The sequence below is a fragment of the Ruditapes philippinarum genome, unplaced genomic scaffold, assembly GCF_026571515.1.
Source record: "Ruditapes philippinarum isolate M1 unplaced genomic scaffold, ASM2657151v2 ctg1729_1_1_1_1, whole genome shotgun sequence".
Classification (NCBI taxonomy): domain Eukaryota; kingdom Metazoa; phylum Mollusca; class Bivalvia; order Venerida; family Veneridae; genus Ruditapes; species Ruditapes philippinarum.
The window spans coordinates 220244-248183 of record NW_026859981.1 but is presented as its reverse complement, the minus strand read 5'-3'; the positions used below and the strand labels follow the sequence as shown (position 1 = coordinate 248183).

Sequence of the window (27940 nt, the reverse complement as noted above, 5' to 3'; positions counted from 1 at the left end):
ACAACATTACTTAAAACTATCACGGGTCATCATTTTGGACAATTAATCTGTATCAGGTGTCTGAGATCCCAAATGTCTTACATAAAAACCTGCACATTTTAATTTACCATTAGATGTTTAAGTTTTTTTATTTTGATAGAATAGCATTTGTGTCAACCTTTATGGACACTAGTTCATTTTATAATTTGAATGCCAAGAGTCAAGGTCAGTATGTAAATATTAAAAAAAATTGCATGTCATCTTCACAGGTCAGTGACTATGTTTCTGAGCCCGCATGTCTTTGCAACAATATCTTTTGTACGGCCCTATTCAAAATAGAAAACAACAACAACAACAAAAACAACAACAGAATCCCTAAAATATGATCAAAATGGCAAAATTGAAAACGTTGTAGGCTCGATTTGATTGAGCCTGTACAAGGATGTAACTGGAAATTGCAAGGTACCGTCCAAGCACCCTAGCACCGGCCCTCGCAAAATTCATATATCAAAGGGGGAAATTGTCAAATTTGGAATTTAGAAACATCCACAGATGTTTGTACGATATCTTTTATTGTTGTATTGATATAGCTACTTTATAAAGGTTCGTATTTATCAATCAAACTTTAAAAATGCCTAGCCATGGTTAAAAACAGATCATCTATTTATTAACTGAAATAAACTCAAATAAATGGTAAAGTCATTTTAATCTTTATTGTGTTTCTCTTTGAAAACTAGAAATGTGTCATCATGCCACGGATGCCCCCGCATGCAGCCAAAATTTCAGATTTTATAATATTTAGTTCCAAGTTTGTTTGCACAAATTATTTTTTTCATTTTAAGTTCAAAGCCCTTAAAACTTTTCAATGTTAAAACAAACCATTTTCATACAATGTTCAAGGAACTGAAATTATTCAGTCTTAACCTTTTGAAAATAGCATATTTCATATTTGTAGCCAAAATAATGGCTACGTACATTTCAGAGCTGAACATGAAAGTTCAAAATTTTTCCAACATTCAAGAAAGATAAGTTTGTCCAAATCATTGAACCACGACCAAATTCAAACTTAAACTGCTTCCTCAGATGTATCTATATTATTTTCAAAGTGAAAGGGACATAACTCTGCCAAAAAATCATCGAACCATGACCAAATTCCAACTTGACCTGCCCATTCCTTTGACATATCCATATGTCAAATTTGAGTTATTGGGTAGATAATGAACAGAAACTGTAAATTTCATATTATTTTCAAAGTGAAAGGGGCATTACTCTGCCAAAAATCATTGAACCATGACCAAATTCCAACTTGGCCTGGGCATTACAAAAACATATCCATATGTCAAATTTGAGTTGAACGTGTTGTACCATTGGGGAGATAACAAACAGAAACTGAAAATTTCATATTAATTTCAAAGTGAAAGGGGCAAAACTCTGCCAAAAATCATTGAACCATGACCAACTTTGAACTTGACCTGCGCATTCCTTTGACGTATCCATATGTCAAGTTTGAGTTAAATGTGTTGTACCATTGGGGAGATAATGAACGGAAACTGAAAATTTCATATTATTTTAAAGTAAAAGGGGCATAACTCTGCCAAAAAACATCGAACCATGACCAAATTCGAACTTGACCTGTATTTTCTCAGGACATATCCATATGTCAAATTTGAGTTGAATGTGTTGTACCGTTGGGGAGATAATGAACGGAAACTGAAAATTTCATATTATTTTCAAAGTAAAAGGGGCATAACTCTGCAAACAATCATTGAACCATGACCAAATTCAAACTTGACCTGTATTTTCTCACGACATATCCATATGTCAAATTTGAGTTATATGTGTGCAACCATTACTAAAATAATGAACGGAAACTGATGATGACGGAATGACAGAATGACGGAATGACGGAAGGACGGAATGACGGAAGGACGGAACAGGGTAACACTATATGCCCCGGCCATTACATGGCGGGGGCATAAAAAAGTCTCACAAACATGAACCATAAACAGTCTACGAGCTTACACTGCCTTACGGTTAATGAATAATATAAAGTAAAACATTATAGGTCTACTGCGGGTATTTGATGATGGTACATGCATAGAAGATTAGACAGCCAATTGATACCAATTCTGCAATTAATATATTGACGATTCACTGCTGTTTACCCTTTTTTTTTAACACAGAATGATTTGATAGAGCATTTTAGTTTTTTGCTTCTACATTGTAAATCATGTAAAATATATGCCCTCGAAGCCTATGTCTTTAAATTTTATTTACTTAACTGAAAATACGAGATTTTTTGCGTTTTGTCTTTATTCATTGGTATGTATTCATTGTCTTAGTTAATATCAACGTCTACATTATAATTATGCCACTTTGCCAAGGACGCTGTGCCTTATTATATCTCATGTTTTAAAATCATTCAAGTGATTAAGATATGTTCAAATCTCTGTACTTCTTTTGTTCTTGGCTATCTTTTAAGAAATTGATGAGTATCTTATTCCATTATGATATAGCATATTTTGATGTCATTTGCCACAAGAGAACATTTTTTAATACACTTGTTACTATATATAGTAACAAAATTGCCTATGATTTCAACTGATTATGAGTGTCACGTGACCTATTATGAGTTTGCGGCCCGGGGCCGAGAACTAGTTATCAGCCCGCAGAGCATGTGCACGTGCACAAACTGAAACAATGACGTCATATTTTACGTCACCAAACAGTTAACTGTAAAAGTGAAAGTAGGTTGTCAGCACGAATCGCTTTATTTTTATTATGAGAGCTTAAGCGTATTTAGTACAAACACATTTTTGTTACTATTAAAATTTGAAGAAATAATAAGACAAATTCATTCCGAAAAAAATGAAAAAAAAACTTGCTTCTAGATTCTACTGCTTTGAACACACAAACAGTAAACATCTCTGTAGTAGAAGTGTAAACAAGAATTTCAACGAAAGAACTTCAAAGTATTTGTTCTTGTTGTTGTTGTTTTTGTTTTTTTTAAAGCTGCTATTAGATCAAGTGTATTAAAGACATTAATACACGTAAGAGTAGGGCCGAAAGGTGATAATCGGCCCTGAAATGAATAATGCCCTCGGGGCCATTATTCATTTTGCGGGCCGATTATCACCTTCCGGCCCTACTCTGCCGTGTATTAATCTCTTAATCTCATATTTTTTCAACTATCACTCCATAAAATTACTTTGATATTTCTTAGTGTAATTTTAGTCACTAAAATGTGTACCAACTATTTTTGCACTATCCTGACAATTATGTAGAACAAGAGAAACAAGGGCGTGTCACTTGAAATGTCTCCGAAGCTCGGCTCAGTTAAGGATCCATTACATTTGTTGCTGGGTCGTGTCTTCCATTTTTTTACATTGAAGGCATGTATACTGTAGTCTTAGAAGTTTTACAAAAATTAGAAACATAAAGAAGCATTTATTTATATCTTTAGTATTTCTTATTATTTTAAAAAACATCCATGAATAAATGACCAAGATATAGACAAATCATCAATGTTCTAAATTAATCAATCTAGTGTTTAAGCATTACAAGTAGTCCTAATGTGCCACAAATGTATGCCTAGTTACGCCAATATCCATCCAATGAATGACAGAATTCATGACCGGACATGACCTTCAAAATATTTATTCTCACTCAAGACAAATTGTTTCAAAGTACCATGTATTTATTCTTAGCTCTTGCTGAATAACACATATATGGACTGGACATGACCACAAATGCACTCTCATATCATGACTTTTGAAATGCAAGTGTGACCTTGGAACATTTGTCCGCTACATGTCGTCTTACAAAGAGGCGCCATATTTAACCCAAATGATTTTAAGTTCATCCATGAATGACAAAATCGTTAACCAGACTTTTTAGACACTTTAAGGAAATATTTTGTTCGAAGTGAACGTATGATTTTGATCTTTGATTTACATCATCAGCTGGGTTTAACATGTGACTCATTGTCCCAATGTGCCATTTATTTATGCAGAATTATTTCAAAAGGCATCAATTAATGAGAAAGTTATAGATCGGACACAACCATCTTGTTACGTTTATATCATGATTTATAAGTTCAACTGTAGACATAACCCTGCTTGTGCATGACACGACCTTTTCAAAATACACATTTACGCAAGGTTATTGTCGTTCCAGGACGGCGGCATATACAATTAACAAGATTTAAATATTTTTACCCGTAAACAGCCTGCTCTAGGTCAATCAAAACGGATAATTTAATACCACATGATAACCAAATAGACGACAAAAGTCCTAACACAGGGGCCTCAACCACCATGTTCTTGTCGGGTTACCTAAATCAGCAATAAAATACTATGTAAGGGCTTCTATGGGATAAACATCATACGGAATATTTCTCTTACAAGAAGAAACATTAACTCTATTATTCAGAATAGTAGTTTATTTCATGAGAAAAATATTTTTCGAATGCCAGCCTGGATGACGATTCCTATATTACTTTTGGAAATACTGAGACTTTTTTTAAAAATATCAGGTCGTGCAAGAAAAATTGTTGACCGGGTTCCCCACTAAGGAACTTTTACAAAATTGTCTTTCTTGATAGACATGACCCTGCTCTTTGGATTGTTGAATTGGCTCTCGAGCACTACTCGTTCCACTACATGTTCCTGCGCTATTGACATTGACATAAGAAATAACCAAACAATATTCATGGTATGCCTGTTTGAAGATTAAGTATTAATATAAAGTACATCATTTCCCAATCCGTTATAGGCCGTATATTTATGCTTAACTATTTCAAAATTCATCTCTTAATGACAAAATACCAAAATGTACATCTTTTTTCATGCACTTTCAAGTCTAACACGAGGAGTTGAGCTTCAAACCTGGGTCTTTATTATGACATTGTATCCATGTGCCACACATTATTGCAATTTATTTCAAAATTTATCCGAAAATGACAGATATGGACGGGATAAAAAAACGGACAGACGGGGACAAGCTCTTACAGAGAGATTTGTGAAGATGTCTGTTATCTTCATGTTTGTTTCTTACTCCAAAAGCAGCCTTGTGCCTCCCATAACCAATGATTCATCCTATAGGTCGGGGTATACGGAATTAATCTTAACGCCAAATTGTGATCGCAAATACCCCTAACTGACACAAGAGGACGCTCGGACAGATAGACAGACGAACAGACATTTGAGCAGGTCCCCCCCTCAGGGCGATACAAATCCAATTTAAACTAGAACTGCCACTATCATGGCGTGAATACCCCCGCATACCACTTTGTCAGAATCAACAGTGGCCATTTAGAACTCAAGGACAACCTCCCTGCCAAATCTGAGGTTACTAAGCCAGTGCATTGCTAAGTTATGTATTCTACATGCTTCAAATGTGAAAATGTCAAAATCAATACACTCTGGACAGGCATTCTGAAGCAATTGCGGGGAAAAGCTTTATTTTGACAAGGTCCCTGTGACCTTGACCTTTGACCCAGTGACCTCAAAATCAATACGGGTCATTTACTAATCATGACTAGCCTCCATGCCAAATATGAGGACTGTGGGTCATAGGAACCTTAAGTTATTGGGCGGACAAGCTTTTTGAAGTCAAGACCCCTGTGACCCTGACCTTTGACCTGGTGACCTCAAAATCAATAGGGGTCATCTACTAATCATGACTAACCTCCATGCCAAATATGAAGACTGTTGGTCAAAGGAATCTTAAGTTATTGGGCGGACAAGCTTTTGAAGTCAAGGCCCCTGTGACCTTGACCTTTGACCCGGTGACCTCAAAATCGATAGGGGTCATCTACTAATCACGACTAACCTTCATGCCAAATATGAAGACTGTGGGTCATAGGAATCTTAAGTTATTGGGCGGAAAAGCTTTTTGATGTCAAGGCCCCTGTGACCTTGACCTTTGACCTGGTGACCTCAAAATCGATAGGGGTCATCTACTTATCATGACTAACCTCCATGCCAAAAATGAAGACTGTGGGTCATAGGAATCTTAAGTTATTGGTCGGACAAGCTTTTTGATGTCAAGGCCCCTGTGACCTTGACCTTTGACCTGGTGACCTCAAAATCGATAGGGGTCATCTACTTATCATGACTAACCTCCATGCCAAAAATGAAGACTGTGGGTCATAGGAATCTTAAGTTATTGGTCGGACAAGCTTTTTGATGTCAAGGCCCCTGTGACCTTGACCTTTGACCTGGTGACCTCAAAATCGATAGGGGTCATCTACTTATCATGACTAACCTCCATGCCAAAAATGAAGACTGTGGGTCAAAGGAATCGTAAGTTTTTGGGTGGACAAGCTTTTTGAAGTCAAGGCCCCTGCGACCTTGAACTTTGACCTGGTGACCTCAAAATCAATAGGGGTCATCTACTATTCATGACTAACCTCCATGCCAAATATGAAGACTGTGAGTCAAAGGAATCTTAAGTTATTGGGCGGACAAGCTTTTTGAAGTCAAGGCCCCTGTGACCTTGACCTTTGACCTGGTGACCTCAAAATCGATAGGGGTCATCTACTTATCATGACAAACCTCCATGCCAAATATGAAGACTGTGGGTCAAAGGAATCTTAAGTTATTGGGTGGACAAGCTTTTTGAAGTCAAGGCCCCTGTGACCTTGACCTTTGACCTGGTGACCTCAAAATCAATAGGGGTCATCTACTTATCACGACTAACTCCATGCCAAATATAAAGACTGTGGGTCAAAGGAATCTTTAGTTATTGAGCGGACAAGAAAAAACCGACGGACGCCGGACGGCCAGACGGACGGACAATCTGATTCCAGTATACCCCCCTTACAACTTTGTTGTGCGGGGGTATAAAAACATCGCAATAATTTAAAGAACATGCATTGTATTCTTAGAAGTACAGTACGCTCAGCGCGGCTTTTTCAAAACCCGCGTGACCCCGCGGATGAGGTTTACCGCGGACGAAAATTTGCTCAGATAATGTCCGCGTGACCCCGCGGACAGCAAATTTTCACCACCGCGGACATAAATCGGCGGCTCAAACCGTTTCCCCCGCGGAACGCAGTGGTAAATTGCGGAGGAACGCGGCGGTCAAACACCGGTCAACGCGGTGGAAACCTTAGATTTTAAAAATTAATTACTGTATTTAAACATCAGTATACGTACGTACATGTACTGTAACATGTACTGTACATATACATGTAACTATATGTAAAATTTGTTTGTTTTCTTTCTTTTTTGTTGTAATAAAAGTATATGTACAAATGCAGTGTTTTTCTTGTTCTTCTTCTTGTTATTGTGTTGGGTAATGTATAATATGTATTCGACATCAAGATAAATCATTGTCGTCGCAACTTCATGGTTACGTGAGTGAGAAACTTGAAGTCAAATAATGAAAAATTCGGCATATGACATTTATGAAAAAGATACTACAACAATTTATATGCCAGCTTTTGTTTCTTATTTCTGAGGACGAGTATTAATTTCTGTTTATACTATGCCTTTCATCTGTTATTCTGTTCTGTTAATTACATGTATGAATTATGGCGGTTTATTTTCAAAATTACCAAATGAATAAATATTTTTAATCGTTCATAAACATACCAGATGGCCAGTCATCAATCCAGTTGATCCCGTTGGTGGTCATGAATTCTTTGGCCAGTTTGGAACGATGTTTTTGGATCATTGTCCTGCTGAAACCTATGGCCGTTTGGGAAGTGTTCCCTTACAAAGGGAAGGACAGTAGCACCTAGAATTTCATTGGTGAAAAACGTTTTCTCCATTATACCACCAAACACAACTAATTCTGTCGTACCTCGGCGACTTATCCCGCCCCAAACATGTAGCTTTGGTGGGTGCTTTGGCTTGGGTATAAAAATGTTGGCTGTACCTTCTGGATGGTAAGCTGCTTGTTTATGGTGGTGAAGAAAGACGGTGCTTTCGTCACTAAATATCATGTCGTCAAGGGTATCATTCCGGTTGATAAGTCTTTGACAAAATAAAACACGTTTCTCTTTATTTACATCTCGCACCATCTGTCCGTATCTCGGCCTAGATGCCGTATAACCTAGGGATTTGATAACTTTCCGTGTGGTTGTCAATGATAAGTTATAACCATCAGTCATAAGTTCTTTATGAACATCTCTGCATGATTGTAAGGCATTTAACTTTAAAGATTTTTCAATAAGGTCAGCGTCTCTCTGTGAAACCTTTTTACACTCACTCACTTTTGACTCGATCTCGCCTGAGTTAAATGACCCATTCAGATACTGGCGAATCCAATAGTTAATGTTTTGTCTGGATAAAGAAACTCCTTTTGACTCTAAATTCCTCTGAATTTGATGACTTTTCAAACCACTTGTGTACAGCCGTACAATTTCAAGTTTATCAAAATGTGTCACTTTAACCATTTTTAAGTTTACATTATACGACCTTTTTAAACTTTATTTATATAAAGAGCGATGTAACTCACAATTAATTTATATAAAGAGCGATGTAACTCACTTAATTGTAAACTTACACGTTATAAAGATAAAAGTCTTAACTCATAGAAACTAATAGAAAACTCGTAATATCTAACTAATTTTAAAGACGCAAATTAAATTTAAAGCATTTAAAGAACTCTCTTTGTGTAGCACAAACGAATTATGAACATTTATGTATAATACTACTGTTTAAATACATATTAAGTAGCGGCGACATGTCCCCTTTTCACACATACAATATCTGACAATATAGAAAATATGACAATATACAATATCTGACAATATACAATATCCGACAATATCTGACATGATGGCAAAGAGAACCTTTTTGGATTTGTGTCAAATATATATACGGTATGTACAGTATACAAAAACTTTTTTGCAAGTGTCATGCATATTTCTCATGTCCATTTTCGACGGGGTTTTTACTGTAAAAAAAACACAAACAAACAAGTCTACCCGTTTTTAAAGAATATAATTGCATACAAATAAAATCTTATAGATGGTTTAAATATCTTTTTTTTTTATTTCTAATATATGTACATGTATTTTATTTATGTCTTGTCTTGTATTCACACTCATCGACCTCTTACAGGACATGTACTGTAGCGTCAGTCATCATTGAGAAATCAGCACAAATGTCCTTTTTTACTAAGTATCATATTTATGGCTCCCATATAGTATAACAGCAATAATACTTTTAGAACCACAAGGAATGAAAAAGTAAAGATGACAGTGATAAATGACGATTTCAGTTGTAAAAATATTGGTATGTGGACGAATAGTTTTGTGGACGTTTATAACAAAAATATTAAAAACAACAACAATAAAGTTTCCTTTTAAAAGGAAAGGCTTGCACAGTTGTGCCTTCATCCCAACCCTTTAAAATTGTTTTTTTTTTTTTTTGGTTTCAATTTATTATCACATTTGTTTTTGAATTACGGTATTTGTATATCATAAAGGGTTTATTTAGTTGGGTTTTTTTACGGAAAACCGAATATTTTTTGTCAAAACGATTTGAAATCTATTCTCTATTGTATAAAACTAATAAAGAAAATGATCAATCGTAAAAATACTAACGTGATACTGAAGGAAAACAAGTGTGCACATTTCATTTCCCCTTTTTCGCACTTTGCTTTATAGCCAAGTAAATGCACTAAAATACTTCGTTACGTGGTACCAATTAATAAGCATGTATCAACTATGTTGATCACAAATAGACGATGCGCTATCTGTAGATCAGCACGTGGCAAGGTTAATGATATGCATGGGCTATTTTTAAATAACCTCACCAAGAATCAGTAGATCTAAATATAACTCGATCATGCGTGATTTGGTAAGCAGGACCACCCTTTGAAGACGATATACTACTACAGTCACCATTCTCTATTGTATAAAACTAATACAGACAAAACACAAGTATAAAAGAAACTAACTTTTGCGTCTTGAAAAACAATTGAAACGGAACAATTTCGTTTATAATTTATTACGGTTTAAACCGATAAATCAAGTAAAAATAGAAATCCTATTTATATAAACAAACTGGGATTACCGAAGTAACTAAAATAGCTTAGATTTCCGTAATATTTCTTCGTCTGATTCCGTAGTATGACGGAATCACCCGAATTGTCACGATTGCAATCGGAACTACATCGGCTATTATCATTAATCCGAAGAGTGACGGAAAAGGCCGAAAAGTTGCGATTGGCACGATTGCAGCTGGTTTCCCGTTCAATCATGCACCGACAGATGTAAGCAGGAAACCACCTAACCGGAACAAGTTTTCCAAATGAAATGGCTTGCAAGCCAAAAAAACAGATACAGCTGTAATTATTTTTATTTCAAATTCCGTTCAAAAAATGTAACGTATAATAACATTTAAGGAGACGATTGTGGTCAATTTTCAAGTCATTGTGTAAAAAAGATGACGTTAAAAAATAATAAAACGTCTATTATTTTTGGATGTTAATTTATACTGACCAACTGACCATGGCGTTCCCCCGCGGGAAACGGGTGACTGATTTTATCGACGAATGAAGAACGGTCGTCAGAATTATGTCTGCGGTGGAAACAACTGAACACCGGGGATCGCGGGGGAAATTAGGTTTCATCGCGGACGAACCCCCGCGTTTGTCCGCGATAAAAAAAAATCGTCCGCGGTGGTATCGCGGAAAAAGCAAAACTCGCGGTGAGCGTACTGTATAATAATAGCATCTAAATGACGAAGTGAACGTAAATATGACTCATTTACGTTGTATTAGGGTATAAATTGTTACCCTTTTCACCATAAAGTTTGGAGTTTTAATAGATGTTTTTCAAAGTCTGCACTTGGAAGTCTTAATTAGTATCATTCTACTTCTAATAAAAGAAAACATGCCTAGTAAAATGCCTTCTTGTGCTTGTTTACTCTAATTATAAAACAGTGTATAAAACATAAGAAAATGTCAGCCATTTTGAAATCCAAGATGGCTGCCGCAATAAATTTTATTGTTTTTGCATCTATTCTTTTCGTCCACACTTCAGCAGACTAAAATTAACAAAACCTTAAATTAAAATGCCAAAAAATATGTATATATCTCGCCCATGAGAGAATTGAAGTAAAATTAAAAAATTCAATGGCGGCCTTTTTGAAATTGATTTTTAAAGGTCAAAGACTAAAAATACAGCCATGGTAGAGCAAAAAATGAATTCAGTGTACTGGAAATAGGTAAGTAAGCCCAACTACCTGTTTGTACTAAAAATGCCGTTAGGATGAACATTTTACCAAAATCAAACCAGTCTACATGAGACTATGTAGAATAAAATAATGCAGAATATACGACCACTACAGCAGGGTTTGACAGTTACTGTGGTCAGTCTTAGTCTTCTTTATTTATTTTTTTATTTCCACTGGCAAGAGAAATGATATTTATGAAATAACTTGACTCAAGTTATTTCTCTTGCCAGAGGTCATGACCTCAAATAATTTAATCAGCAAACAGGTCTTCAGATGTATGAAAGACATTCCAACAGAAGTTGTTTCCCTTTCATTAATAAATGCCATGGTCAGGGGTATTTTGCTTTAGCAACCCCTAAAATGGGCCAATTAAATAAATATAAGCAATTTTTATAAAAGATTACCATAAGAATGCTAATAACAAAGTTTGGTGATCATCCATCAATAAGTTTTGTAGAAAAAGCTGTCTAAATGTTTATATTATTTTTAGCTCCCTTGACCCCTAAAAGGGGCCTATCAAATAAATATGAGCGAATTTGATGAAAAACTACCTAAGAATGCTACAGTTAAAGTTTGGTGATCATCCATCAATTGGTTCTGTAGGAGATGTCTAAAGGATTTTCTATTTTTAGGTCTAAAGACCCCTAAAAGGGGCTAATCAAATTAATATGAGCAAATTTGATAAAAGACTACCTAAGAATGCTACAGACAAAGTTTGGTGATCATCCACCAATTGGTTCTGTAGAAGAAGATGTCTTAAGTTTTTTCTATTTTTAGCTCTCTTGCCCCCTTAAAGGGGCCAATTGAAATCATATGAGCAAATTAAGGTGTGACTGTCACAAGGATGCTACAGACAAAATTTGAAGTAAATCTGTCCAGCGGTTTTAGAGAAGAAGACGATTATTGACGCATGACAACGGACGACGGACGCCAGAGTATCCCCTTTGATACTAATAGTTCACCCTGAGTCTTCTGCTCTGGTGAGCTAAAAATGTGACCACTAGAGTGTTAACAAGTTTTTCCATATTTGGTCAGTGTGACCTAGTTTTTGACCCAGAATAACCAATATTCGAACTTGACCTAGAAATCATCAAAACAAACTTTCAGACCAATTTCCAGAACATTTGGATTAAAACAGTAGCCACTCAAGTGTTAAGAAGAATTTTCTATTTTTAGCTTCAAGACGACCCATGTTCAAACTCATCCGAACAATTACTTAGACAAGCATCTTGACCAAGTTTGATGACAAGTGAGTCAAAATGTGACCTCTAGAGTGTTAACACGGTTTTTCCATATTTGGGGAGTGTGACCTAGTTTTTGACCCCAAGTAACTCATATTCGAACTTAAACTAGAGATCATCAACACAAACTTTCAGACAAATTTCCATAGTAAGGACATGGAGCTAAATATAAGATGGATAAGAAACTGTGACATCACACAATTAAAATCTGTATTGACGGAATTGTGTAACCGCATGTTATCATATGTAGCGAGATTTTGCGAGATTTGATGCATCCTGGTTAACAGTAGCCAAAATACCGCCATATTGAATTCCCGAAGGTACATCAACAAAAAGACTAAACATTTTCTACTTATATAAGAAACAATATTTATTTATTCTAAAACATATAAAACACAATTTTCCACACAAATATTTTCCTGATGAAAATCCATGTCGGGAACGTAAGCAATAATTCACGGATATCACCGAAGTTCAACGATAGCGGGAAAGCCCGATTATCACCAAAGCGCACAAAGGATTGTGGGTCTGAATCTGACTATCATCTATTTTCGGAGTTTCCTATCTGTTGTTTTATATATCTGTGGTAAGGATATTTGGATCAAAACAGTAGCAACTAGAGTGTTAACAAAAATTTTCTATTTTAAGCTACTGTGACCTAGTTTTTCATTCGATATGACCAATGTTCAATCTCATCTGAGCAATTACTTAGACAAGATAAAGTTTGATAATGATTGAGGCAAGAATGTGACAGCTAGTGTGTTAACGAACAATTGTGGACGGACAACAGACATTCAAAAATATTAAAAGCTCACCCTGAGCAAGCTCAGGGGAGCTAAAATACACAAACAAGAGCTTTCTTAGCACTGACCATTGGTACAGACAGCTTAGTACAGACCCCTTTTGTTATGATTTATCATAACATCCATTCTATTTCCATTTGCACTGTACCTCTGCTCTGGCATACAGAAGCAGCTAGCAGTTTCTTAGCAGGTCCAGGAACCAACTGAGCCATTTTTATAGAAAACTATCAAAGGATCATTCATACAGTTTCAAAATTTACCAAGTAAGTGATGAGTTCATCTTGTTTAATTTTTTTTCTATTTTTAGCTCTGGTGGCCATCTTGTTTAGCAGACCAAAACAATTTGAGCAAATTTAATAAAGTCTATCTAAGGATTATTCCAGTTTCAGTTTAATTTACCAATAAGGAGAGAGATGTTATATAAAGAGTTTTTTTTTTGCTCTGGTTGTCAGCTTGTTCAGCAGTCCAGAATCATTTGTGCATTTTTATAGAAAACTATCAAGGTATCATTCCAGTAGAGTTTCATCAAAATTTCCCAAGAAATTAAGGAGTAAATCTTGTTTCAAGGTTTTTCTATTTTTAGAAACATTTTGTTTAACAGACTGGACCCTTTCCGGAAATTTCTGGATGGGACCATCCAAGGATCATACCTGTGTGATTTAATCACTAATGGTGTAGAGGTTTAGGACGAAATGTTGTGTAAGTAAATATATAAATGACCCACAACAGGCTGAAACGGGTATCAGAACAGCTCAACTAGAGCATGTTGTGCACAGGAGAGCCACAAAAACTACATACATATTAAGACAAGAGGGCCATGATGGCCCTGAAGTCGCTCACCTGTATATAGGCCCCCCGGAGCGGGGCCAGTTTACACCCCATGGCTTTTATTTGAACAAACTTGGTGGACACCAATTAGAAGATGTTTCATGCTAAACATCTAAGGTCTAGCTCGTTGGGTTTTTTAAAAGAAGATTTTTTAAGTATTTTCTTTACACATATATTTAAAAACAACTAGAACTATCGCTGAATGCGATTCAAACCCCCACCAATGTCCTTGACAGAAGACGACTTGGAAAGGTGGTTAAGGGAATAACTTAAGTGGCACAAATACATAAAAAGAAATTATCTCTGGTGAAAAAAAGACTTATTGTACAGGTAATAGTATAAATATCTATTATCAAATCATGTTCGAAACAGTTACAAATAACCTTTCATTTTCCCAATATACTAAACTTTTTATAAGTCAATTTTTTACCTTCAAGTGTGGCCTTGACCTTAAGCTGGCACAAGGGTAAGATGGGTTCTGCACATCGCCCAATTTGGGTGAACATTTGAGTAACGTTTGAAGAAAATCCTTCCATTAGTATAGAATTCATAGAGTGGACACAACATATTGTCTAGTATTGATTGTATGTAAATTTAAAGACTTAAAAAGGGGCATAACTTTGTCAAAATGCAATACATAGTTATGAAACTGCATATCGTAATTGTGACACCTCATATATCTTTTAAGTTTCAAGCAAATACCTGTGCAAGTTTCAGAAATATTCAAGAACATGTTGAAATCTAAGAACATTTTCTAAGTCAATTTTTGACCTTCAAGTGTGACCTCGACCTTTAGCCTGCACAAAGGTGACATGGATTCTGCACATAACATTGTTTAGGTGAACATTTGAGTAAAGTTTGAAGAAATTTCTTCCATGAGTATAGGAATTATAGAGCGGACACGACATATTGTCTAATATGTGATTGTATGTAAATTTGAAGATTAAAAAGGGGCATAACTTTGTTAAAATGCAATACAGAGTTATGAAACTTGACCAGCATCTTAATTGTGACACTTCATAAATATTTTAAGTTTCAAGCATTTACCTTTCCTAGATTCAGAAATATTCAGATATATATTAAAATTTAAGAACATTTTCTAAGTCAATTTTTGACCTTAAAGTGTGACCTTGACCTTAAGCCGGCAAAAGAGTGACATGGGTTCTGCACATAACCTTGTTGAGGTGAACATTTGAGCCAAGTTTGAAGAAAATCTTTCAATAAGTGTAGGACTTACAGAGCGGACACAACATACTGTGTAATATTTGATTGTTTGATATTTGACCTTCAATTGTGACCTTGACCTTGAGCTGACACATGGGCAACATGGGTTCTGCACATCCCCTTGTTGAAGTGAACATTTGAGCCAAGTTTGAAGAAAATCTTTCAATTAGAGTAGGACTTACAGAGCGGACACGACATATTGTGTAATATTTGATTGTTTGATATTTGACCTTCAATTGTGACCTTGACCTTAAAATGACACATGGGCAACATGAGTTTTGCACATCCCCTTGTTGAGTTGAACATTTGAGCCAAGTTTGAAGAAAATCTTTCAATTATTGTAGGACTTACAGAGCGGACATGACATACTGTCTAATATATGATTGTGTTTGATATTTGACCTTCAATTGTTACCTTGACCTTGAGCTGACACATGGGCAATATGGGTTCTGCACATCCCCTTGCTGAGGTGAACATTTGAGCCAAGTTTGAAGAAAATCCTTCAAGTGGTATAGGAGTTATAGAGCGGACAGGAAAATGGAGACGGACGGACAGACCGACCGACCGACTGACCGACCGACTGACGCGACAAAGCGAATCCATTATAGCCCCCCCCCCCCACATTTTGTGGTTGGGGGAATAATGACACCCCTGGGGCAGGGCAAGTTTTGAGCCAGGGCTTTTATTTTAACAATCTTTGTAGACACTCACTAGAAGATGTTTAATGCTTAATATCTACACTCTAGCTATTCGGGTTTTTTTCGAAGAAGATTTTTAAGTTTTTGCTATACACATATTAGGAAAATCAATGTCCCCGGGGGCGGGGCCAATTTTGACCCCAGGGCTCTTATTTGAACAAACTAAGTAGACATCCATTAGAACATGTTTCATGCTAAATATCTTAGCTCTAGCTCTTTGGGTTCTTTAAAAGAAGATTTTTAAGTTTTTACTATATGTATATAGGAAAAATCAATGACGACCTGGTATATAGGAAAAATCAATGACGACCTGGGGCGGAGCCAATTTTGATCTCAGGGCTTTTATTTGAACAAACTTGGTAGACACTCACTAGAAGATGTTTCATGCCAAATATCTAAGCTCTAGCTCTTTGGGTTTTTTAGAAGAAGATATTTAAAGTTTTTTCTTTTGGTTGACATGGCAATCAGAGTTCTGCATGGAATAAAATTCTTTGAACAATTTTTAAAGGTGACCACCTAAGGAACATTCCTGTGAAGTTTGGATGAAATTGGCTTATTGGTTTATGAGGAGATGTCATTTAAAGTAAAAGTTTACGGACGACGGACGGACGGACTACGGACGCCGGACGGAAAGCGATCACAAAAGCTCACCCTGTCACAAAGTGACAGGTGAGCTAACAAGGGCATGATGGCCCTAAAAACGCTCACCAGAAACAACTGTTTTTCAATGTATGTAATCAACTTTACCTTGCCCTCTAGTTAAATAGATTTTTCTATTTTTAGCTCTCGAAGCCCGTTTAGAGAACCAAACACTAATTTGAGCAAACTTGAAAGAGAACATCTAACAAAGCTACAAACAAACTTTTGTGATAATTCATGTATCAGTTCAGTAGATGTTTTATCTTCTACTTTCAGCTTTAGTGGCCCCTAAATAAATTTAAGCATGATCTGATAAAAACCGTCTAAAAATGCTATAGACAAAGTTTGGGATCATCAATCCATCAATTAATTCACTAGTAAAAGATGTTAAAGGTTTTTTTTCAATTTTAAGCTTTATTGGCCCCTTAAAGGAGCCACTCAAATGAATATTAGCAAATTTGATAAAAGACTACATAAGGATGCTACTGACAATGTTTGGTAATCATCCATCAGTTACGTCAGAAAAAAAAGATGATTTAAGGTTTTCCTTTTCTGGCTCTGTTGACATGATACGAGCAAATTTAAGTGTGACTGTCACAAGGATGCTTCAGACCAAATTTGCAGTTAATTTGCCCAGCAGTTTCAGAGAAGATGTATGTTGATGCATTACAGAGCATCCCCCTAGAGCATCCCCCTTTGACAATAATAACTCAACTTGAATCTTCGGTTATGGTGAGCTAGAAATTGAAGCTTGTGGCAAATAAAAAAATCTGGAAGCAAAGTGATCCCTCAGAAGCATTTATCACAACAGAATTACAAGAGAATTGCAGTTCTCAGTTTGATTGAGTCTGTACATGAGGGATAATGAATACGTGCAACATCCCTCACGCCCCCTAGCACCGGCTTGAGCGGTACTCAATTCTAAACACTTAATAGTGCTGAAATCAATGACCCCGAAGGACCAGAAAAATATAACAACACTGAAGTGAAGTACGGGGCAACTTTTTACAGCTGCCACACAGCACTTGACACCTGCTGTAATAAGACTTGTTTTATAAGACTTGTAATTAAGACTTGTTTTAATAATCCTTGAGAAAAGAAACTTAATAAAAAATATCCTAATAAGATTACCCACTGTTCTTGAGTGGCATGACATATTGGTTTGTTTTCTAATATAATTGAGGTTCAGTTGCTAAACCCATTATTTCATATGAAGATTTTGTTCCATTTTTTTCCTGTTCCCTCATACATAAATTTAACTCAAAAGTTGTATGCGATCATTATTGACAAAAAACACAATAGTTCACCATAAACATATTGTATTTTCTGCTACAAATGAACAAGATTCAACTGTTATAATTTTGAGGAAAACTTGAATGTACTAAAGCATAAATTGTTACCTCCCTTCTTCTGGTTCTTCTTGTCTGAAAAAAAAACACACATACATGCATACTGTTTTAACTTGAAATATCTTTTCTAATTAGTTTTTACAAACCTTAATCTACTATGTGATAGTCGGTTTCAATACACCAGCATACTATGATTGTATTGTATTTACATTATCTTAAGAGTGTAATTATTTAATTCAAGCTAATATTATTCTAAGTCAAAATAAATAAGAGCTGTCAGAAAAGGAACAATACTTCGTCTTTTAAACTGTTAATAAACAAGAAATGTCGAACGAAACATATGCCATCCCTCCCCCTTCTAGCCCTTGACAAATACTATTGGTAATTTTGTTACAGAAACATAAATGGTAGATGTAAGTGTTCGGTTATGGAAAAAAGAAAATTATGACCTACTAGTGATAACTAATCAATATGTGAAATATAAAGACCTTGACCTTTGAACTTGTAACCCAATTATGACTAATAAATATGTGAGATATAGAGACTTTGTGATAAAAAGTTTTTAAGGCAATGAGCGGAAACCATCCGGATATTTAAGGCCCCTGTGACCTTGACCTTTGATCTCATAATCAATAGGGGTCATCTACTACATATGACTATTCAACATGAGAAATACGAAGAGTTTGTGATAAACAGTTTTCAAGATAATGAGCGGAAACCATTTTAACATTTAAGGCCCTTGTAACCATGAACTTTTACCAAGTAAACCAAATTTCAATAGGGGTCATCTACTAGTTATGTGAAATATGGAGACTTTGTAATAAATAGTTTTCAAGATAATCAGCGGAAACATTTCTGACATTTAAGACACATGTGACTTTGACCTTTGACCTAGTGACCAAAAAATAAATAGGTGTTATTTAATAGGTATGACCAATCAGTATGTGAAACATGAAATCTTTCTGATAAATAGCTTTTCAAGATAATCAGCAGAAAACATGTGGATTATCATCGGAAAGACCGATCGACAGACAGACCGAAATTCAGCGAAACAATATACCCCCTCTTCTTTGAAGGGAGGCATAACAAGTATCACAGTAACGATGTTTACCTTTTTTCTCTGGCATAGCATACAAATTATCCAAACCTGAAAAAAAATATAACTAGGGCTTTTTTTAATTCATTAATTATTTTTACAATTATAAAGGAGAATTTTTAGGATTTGTAGATAAGTTGAATGGTAAGTTAAAGACAAAATAAAGATAAGTTAAATAAAGTAAACAAGTCTTTGAAAAATTGGAATAAGTCGAGGAATAGCAAAATCTTACTCGAACATGACCTGTGAATTTGACAAATTTGACATAATATACAAATAAAAAATTATCAATGCATAGCTGCTATTAAACACTACTTAATTTGTACTATATGTATCTGACTGTTTTTCTTACTCTGATTAAATTGATAAACAAAGCATTAAATACATTGTAAAGAAAATCAATAACCCCTTGAGAGGGTCCAATTTTGACCCCAGGGCTTTTATTTGAATAAACTTGACAGACACTCACTAGAAATATGTTTTTCTTCCAAAATATCTAAGCTCTAGCTTTTTGGGTATGTAAAACACATAAAAGGACTATCAATGACCTTCGGGGCCAATTTGAACCCCAGGGCTTTTTTGTACAAACTGGGTTGACAACCATTAAAAAATCTTTTATGCTTAATATCTTTTTTGTTGTTTTTTTTGTGTTCTTTTTAAAGAGATTTTTTTTTTGTTTTTACTATATACATATAAGGAAAATCAATTAACTCCCAAGGAGGGGCTAATTTTGACCCAAGAGCTTTTATTTGAACAAAGAAGATACCCATTAGAAAATGTTTCATGCTTAATATCTAAGCTCTAGCTCTTCGGACTTTTTAAAAGAAGATTTTTTAAGCTTTAACTATATACATATAAGGAAAATCAATTAACTCCCAGGAGGGGCTAATTTTGACCCCCAGAGCTTTTATTTGAACATACTTGGTAGTCACATTAGATGATGTTTCATGCCAAATATCTAAGCTTTAGCCCTTGGAGTTTTTTTTAAAGAAGATTTCTATTTTTTTCATTCTGCTGCCATGGCAACAAGCGTTCTGCATAGAATTAAATTCTTTGAACAATTTTCAAAGGAAGATTTCTTTCATTCCTTTTAAGTCTGGATGAAACTGGCTTTACGGTTTATGAGGAGATGTCATTTAAACAAAATTTATGGATGCAAGATGAAAAGCACCTTGTCACATTTTCAAAGTATAGTACTACATAAAAATGTAAATGTGATAAACTGATGCGGACATGACAGCTCTCCATATTCTATGTATAGTCATGATAAAAAAGTTAGATAAACTGCCAATAATTATTGGCATTTTTTCTTGTCTATGTTGTCATTATATAAGTTGAAAATACCGGTAATCAAGCTTGAATGCCACTATGTTTTTTTTTAAACAATTTGCTGACCCCCCACCCCCACAAAAAAGTCTCTGAGAAATAGAAACTTTTAACTTACCAACATTTGCCTTCTTTGGTTTTTTATCAACCATAGCATACACATCATCTTTTTTTTTTTCATTGTTAGCTGAGGTTCCGGATTTTACCTCATCAGCAGAAACATACATTGGATTGACAGTATTAACTGTAATAAAATAAATGATCAATGTCATATATAAAGACCAAAAACGTGTTTGGTAAACACAAAAAAAACAATGCAGACTCTTGTCAGTACCAAATATTCAAACAAGAGGGCAATGATGGCACTAATATAACTCACTTGATTATTTATACTCTCAATGACAAGGAACAAGTAATATTGTAAACTTTAAAGGAAAGCAAATATAAATCTAAATCATGAACTGATATCACAAAGTTCATAATTGTTTCTGAAAGAGTGCGCATGTAGAAACAATACTAGTTGCTATTGCTGTGGGAAAACAACAGTTACACAGGAAGTCACAGGTTTTTATAAACAATAAATTGTATCTTTAGAAGTATGTGCCTGCTATGAAATCCAATGGATTTCCAATGAAATCTTTGCTATTGGTTGTAAATGTTTGCTAGGAAAGTCACTGGTTGATATGTAAGTAAACAGTGCGCTTTAAAGTCCATGGCTGCTTTAGCTCTTGAAGATATAGAAAAGAAGTCTTTACTAAATATATAAGGAAAATATATGTTCCCCAAGGCAAGGCAAATTTTGACCAAAGGGCTATTACTTGATTTTTTTAAGAAGTCCACCAGACACATGTTTCATAAAAAATATCTAAGATATAGCCTCTGTAGTGAAGATTAAAAAAGATTTGTTGCACGCGACACATTGTCTCAATATGGTGATCATTTCTGTGAAATAGTTTTAAAATCCGACTTTAAATAACCAAGTTATGGGCCAAAAACAATTTTGCTGCAAGGTCATGCTGTGACCTTGACCTTCATGGAAGCGACCAAAATGTTGCATGCGACACGTCGTCTCAATATGGTGATCATTTCTGTGAAAAAGTGGTATACCTTTCTGTGTCCAAAACCTATTCGGGGAGCATCACTAGGTTCAGCCTGCTCTTGTTTAATAATCTCACTTTTAGAAAAAATCTTGTCCGGGACATAACGAAACTTTGTAGGTAGATAGATCTCAATGAGTAGCTGTGCAGTGCACAAGAACGGTAACTGTGCCATTTGGTGGTGAAGGTCATATTTCACACAGCCTTAATTTCATGACTACATCAAAGGACAACACAGTAAGACACTTTGTCAAAATCTAGGTCAGCTGATATCAAAGTTCACTTTACATCTTAATCTGTGCACATGGTTCAAATTTCATAGCTGTACATCAAAGAATAAGAAAGTAGGTCACATCATCAAAATCAAGGTCACCTGATATCAAAGTTCAATTTTACAACTAAATCTGTGCACATGGTCAATATTTCATTGATGTACATCAAAGGACAAGAAAGTAGGTCACTGTCCCCTTGGGCAAGGCAAAATTTTGACCCAAGGGTTTATTTCAAAACAATCTTGATACAGGTCCACCAAACAACATTTCAAGTCAAATATCTAAGCTGTAGCTTTCTGCCATTTAGAAAACATTTGTTTTATTTTCTTTTTTTACTATCTGTACATAATGAGAATCAATGCCCCGGGCAGGGCCAATTTTTACACCAGGGGAAACATTTAAACAACTTTGGTATTAGTAAGTAAGTAAAGTTTATTTTATGTAACATAGGCCTCCGGCCCAAAATACAACATAATACAACAAACATGAAATAGCAATGGTAAAATACAATGAGATGATCATAGATATACATAGTATATTGTAATATAAACATTGATAGACATCATATCAATTTTGTTTTATAGATATATAAAGATATTAAGAGAATTTCGTAGATCATTTGTAGAATACACTATTTAATTACCTTTATAATGTTTTATGTATGTATTTTTTTAAGTACTGAATTGGCGTCTATCTTTAAGTGCATGATCAAGAAAACGTGCGATAGTCTTATATAATGTCACATCTGCGTTTCTTAGAACAGATATAAATTTTTCACGTGAAGGATTTTTCACCAGTATATCTGGTAGAATGTTTTTACGTATAGAATTAAAGTGAATACAAATCAAGAGAATGTGATATTCGTCGTCTAAGCCCGTAAAACAGAGAGGACATATCCTTTGATCAATTGGTATATTATTGAAGAATCCAGTGTTATAACCCAAGGGCAGTAAACCGCCTCTTAATTTTACAATGAGCGACCTGTAATATGAATTTTCAATTTGATCTAGGTACGATTTTCTTATAAAGTCAATTTTAATGCTTTTATAAAACAACAGTCTGCTAGATGAATCAAGAGCCTCCCGCCATGTTTGAACATCAATATCGCGCAATCTTTGAGATAATTCGCGACAGAACAAGTCAATATTTCCTACTCTATGGTTAATCCATACATTACCAAATCCATTCATGAAAAGAACACGCCTAATTTGAAATGCCCAGCAATCAATGTTACTTTCTGCCCAACGGTATTGGACTTTATAGCATAATAAAGGTAATCTATTTTCATTCATTTTTAGAATCCTAAACCAGTATTTGATTGCTTTAAGAACTCTGTTACAATATAGTGAAAAACGGCCCAACTCTCCATATACATACTTATTAGGAGTTGACCAGTTTAATTTCAATGCATATTTACAAAACTTGTTATGTACGATGTCAATATCTTTAGCTTCATAAGAAAACCAAATTTCAGAGCCATATGTCAATATAGGCTGTATTTTTGAGTCAAAAATTTTTAACAATAGAGATACAGGAAGTTGTCCGAATCTGTATAAATTAAATTTAAGTGAAAAAATAGCTTTATTTGCTTGTTCAGAAAATGTTTTTTGACACATATACCATGATAATCTAGACGAAAAAACTATTCCTAAATACTTATAGTAAGACGTTACTTGTATATTTTCTACGCCATAGAACCATTTTTCATAAGCACGCAGGTAACCACCATTCCTAAAGACAATGACCTTTGTTTTATCAAGATTAATTTTTAGATTCCAATTTTCACAGTACGACTTTAACCGATTAATCATTCTCTGAAGCTCTATTTTTGTTTCGGCTATTAGAACTAAATCGTCCGCGTAAAGTAAAGTGAATATTTGTTTAAGTTCTAATGAGACACCATGGCAACCATCACTAACATAATTATTAAGGTCATTTAAGAATAGAGAAAATAGTAATGGAGATAACGTACACCCCTGCCTGACACCAAACGGGCATTCAAAACTTTCTGTTAGTCCAGATGGGGATTTAACTCTTGCTTTAATATCATGATATAACGATTTGATCATTTTTAAAAACTTTGTACTAACATTATTTGAGCATAGTTTATTGTATAGAGCCTGTCTATTAATTCGGTCAAATGCTTTTTGAAAATCAACGAATAAAGTATAAAAACGGCCTTGAGGTTTTTGTAGATACTTGGTTATAAAAGTGCACAGGCAAATATATTATCTATAGTGTTTATAACCACTCTAAACCCACCTTGTTCTTCACCTAATACAGAGTTTGCATCACACCATTTCTCAAGCCTTCTATTAAAATAGATGTAAATATTTTACTCAGTACAGGTAGTAAGCTGATTCCACGATAATTACTTGGATCGTTTTGGTTACCATTTTTAAGTACAGGTGTGATAAGTGAGATTGACCAATTGTTGGGAAATTCACCATTATCGTATAGCTTATTATATAACAAACATAAAATCGGGATAAGTCTGTCAGAGGCTGCTTTAATAAACTCAGCTGTAATGCCATCAATACCAGCTGATTTGCCTAATTTGAGTTGACCTATTGCCCAGCTGACCTCAGAGGGAGAGATTGCGGAATCAAGAATATCATTAAATATTACACTGTCGTTTGTGATATCATCAAACTCACCGTTAACAACTGGATTAAATAAACTATGAAAATAATTATACCACTCCTCAGTTGTTATATTAACCCGATTAAGGCCTGTGTTTGTCTTTAGATAATTCCAAAAATAGTTTGGGTTATTACAATTGGCAGCAGCGACAAGTTTTGATCGTTCATTAGCTTCATATCTTAGCTTACACTTACGACATGTTTCTCGATATTCGGATTTAGCTAATTTGTAGTTGTTTAAAGCGTTATCAGTGCGTGATCTACGAAATTCTCTTAACCTCTGAAGAACATTGGTACGAAGTCGTTTACAAGTAGAATTATACCATTTTTGACATTTCTGATTTGTATTAAGATTATTAACACCATTATTTCTGTTTATGTTTGATCCAGCATTGTAAAAGCAATCTGTTAGTCTCTGTATAGCTAGATGTATATCATTATTATCTAAAGCAGTATTAAAATAGTCATACATAGAGTCAAGACCTATAATTAACTTTTCAATGTATTGTTGTTTATTATTTTCATCCCATTTCAGTTTAGTATATAGATTTTCAGATACATTACTAAATACTTGTTCAGAAAGATTATCTTCTAATTGTGATGAGCTCTTAATTTTAATGTAAATGGGCATGTGTATAGATTCAATTCGGTTTTCAACATCAAAATCTAAAACATAATCAGATAATGACATATCAGACAAAATATAATCAATAAGACTAGGAGAATAATCAGTATAACATGTACAACAACCTTTGTCAGCATCGTTACCGATTCTGCCATTACATATACGAAGCCCAGTAGCAATACAAAGCTGAAGCAATTTTTGGCCATAATTATTTATAGATTTACCATCAGCATTAGCTCTAGGTGGCGGAATAGTATCTTCAATATAAAAAGTTAATCACTTAACAATGGAAATTCATCATCCATAGCAATATTATCTGGGTTTGTGGATGTATATGCATTTAAGTCACCTAAAACAAAAATGGAATGACCTGGATAGTCACTTTTAAAAATAGCAAGCTCGTTTTCGATGATATCAAACAATGCCTCAATCGAATGTATGGACGAATTTTCTGGAGAAATATACACAAAACCTAATAGCATATTATGAAAAATATTAACTTTAGATTTAACAAGTATCCATAAAATATTGTGACTAGAGGATCTTAGTTGTCTAATTTCTGCATACTGAAATATAATATTTTTTACAAAAACAGATATTCCACCTGAATTTCGTTTTGCATTTTTAGTTAATGGCCTAATAACATCAAAACATGTATACCCAGTTAATGAAAACTCACCATAATTCTTAGCCCAAGTTTCTACAAAACCAATAATGCTAAACAAAATCGGTTGAATCACAAATATCGTTTCTTCCAGTCAATTTTGATGATAAACCAGAAATATTCCAAACACCTAATTTCATAGCATGAAAATTTACGTCAAAATCAGAATTTGTAACATCATGTCCAATATTCAAATGTGGCAGTTTATTATTCAGACCTTGGTCACTGTCCTATTTCTCGGGAACAATATCATCCTTGTCAAAGTCAAAGATATAAGGTACACCGTCCACAATCAGCTTATCATATCTAATAAACGATCGTTTGTTCTGCTTCTTGAAGATGTCGATATACGGAATAAGTTTGGACCTGATTTTCCTAGTATGCGATGTAAAGTCTACAGATACTCGAATATCGTCATAATCTGGTTGATCGCTGCTGCGTGCTTTGGACTTTCGGACTTGGCGGTATTTTTGTAGAATAAGATCTTTATCTTTGAATTTGTTAAACTTAACAATTATAGGAGAGGTTACTTTTTTGTCAAGCGATGTGCACGTTCAAGCTCAATAGTGGTTTCGTCAATCTCAAGATTATTCGATATGTAATTTCTTATTTTAGCTTCAGACTCATCCCATGATTCATGATTGTATTGGAACTATAGATGATAGTATAAAGCAAACATCAAAGCTCTATGCATTGTACCTTCAGACAAAAATATTTTTATTTTTTTTACTATATGTACATAATGAAAATCAATGACCCCCGGGGCGGAACCGGCTATAATTTGAACAATCTTGGTAGAGGTTCACTTCGCAAAGTCTCATGTCATATATTTAACCTCTTCCCTTTGTCAATTCAGAGAAGAAGATTTTAAAGTTTTTACTTTATACATATAAGGAAAACTATCGCCTCTGGGGCAGGGCAATTTTAACACTAGGGGCATAATTAAAACAACTTTAGTAGAGGACCCATAGATGATATTATATACCAAATATCAAAGCTATACGCCTTGTACCTTTAGACAAGATTTTTTTTAAATTTTTTACTATATGTTCATAGTGAAAATCAATGACCCCTGGGGGTGGGGCCACATTTGACCCCAGGGCTATAAATGGTACAATCTTGCTAGAGGTTCACTACACAATGTTTCATGCAAAATATTTTAACTCTAGCCTTTGTAAATTTAGAGAAGATGATTTTTTTAATTTTTTACTATATACATATAAGGAAAACCTATGACCCCCGGGGCGGGGCTAATTTTGACACTAGAGGCAAAATTTGAAAAACTTTGGTAGAGTACCTATAGATGATATCATTTAACAACTATTAAAGCTCTAAGCCTTGTACTTAAGCAGACAATAAGATTTGCTGATTGTTTACTATATGTATATATTGAAAATCAATGACCCCCGGGACTGGGGCAATTTTGACCCCAGGGCTATAATTTAAACAATCTTGCCAGAGGTTCACTACACAATCATTCATGCAAAATATCTAACCTCTAGCATTTGTAAATTGCAGGAAGAATTTTTTCTTAAAGTGTTTACAATAAGTTTTTACTTTACACATATAAGGAAAACCAATGACCCCGGGGCAGGGCCGATTTAAACCCCAGGGCTATAATTTGAACAATCTGGAGAAAGGTCTACCAGATAATGCCTTATGCAAAATATCTAAGCTCTATGTCTTTTAGGTCTTTACAAGAAAGTATATGTACATATGGTGAGAATCAATGACCCCCGGGGCGGGGCCGATTTTGACCCCCAAGGCTATAATTTGAACAATCTTGGAAAGGGTCTAACAGACAATGCCTTATGCAAAATATCTAAGCTCTAGGCCCTTTGGGTCTTTACAAGAAGGTATTTTAAGTTTTTACTATATGTACATATAGTGAAAATCAATGACCCCCGGGGCGGGGCCGATTTTGACCCCCAAGGCTATAATTTGAACAATCTTGGAAAGGGTCTACCAGACAATGCCTTATGCAAAATATCTAAGCTCTAGGCCCTTTGGGTCTTTACAAGAAGGTATTTTAAGTTTTTACTATATGTACATATAGTGAAAATCAATGACCCCCGGGGCGGGGCCGATTTTGACCCCCAAGGCTTTAATTTGACAATCTTGTTAGAGGTCTACCAGACAATGCCTTATGCAAAATATCTAAGCTCTAGGCATTTTTGGGTCTTTACAAGAAGATTTTTAAATTTATTCTTATAATTCCTTTGGGTTGCCATTGCAACCAGATTTTCTGCATGGAATGAAATT

The 27940-nt window shown here is 34.8% G+C and overlaps 1 protein-coding gene across 1 annotated transcript in view; it reads right to left on the bottom strand.

Moving 5' to 3' along the window:
- LOC132758506 (uncharacterized) overlaps nucleotides 1–27940 on the bottom strand; it is a 98134-nt gene that overhangs the window by 30562 nt on the left and 39632 nt on the right. The window contains exons 5-7 of the mRNA XM_060750188.1: nucleotides 20497–20622; nucleotides 19068–19103; nucleotides 18008–18031 (exon numbers count right to left, since the gene is read on the bottom strand). Coding sequence (XP_060606171.1) covers nucleotides 18008–18031; nucleotides 19068–19103; nucleotides 20497–20622 — 186 coding nt within the window. The remainder of the gene's footprint in view (nucleotides 1–18007; nucleotides 18032–19067; nucleotides 19104–20496; nucleotides 20623–27940) is intronic.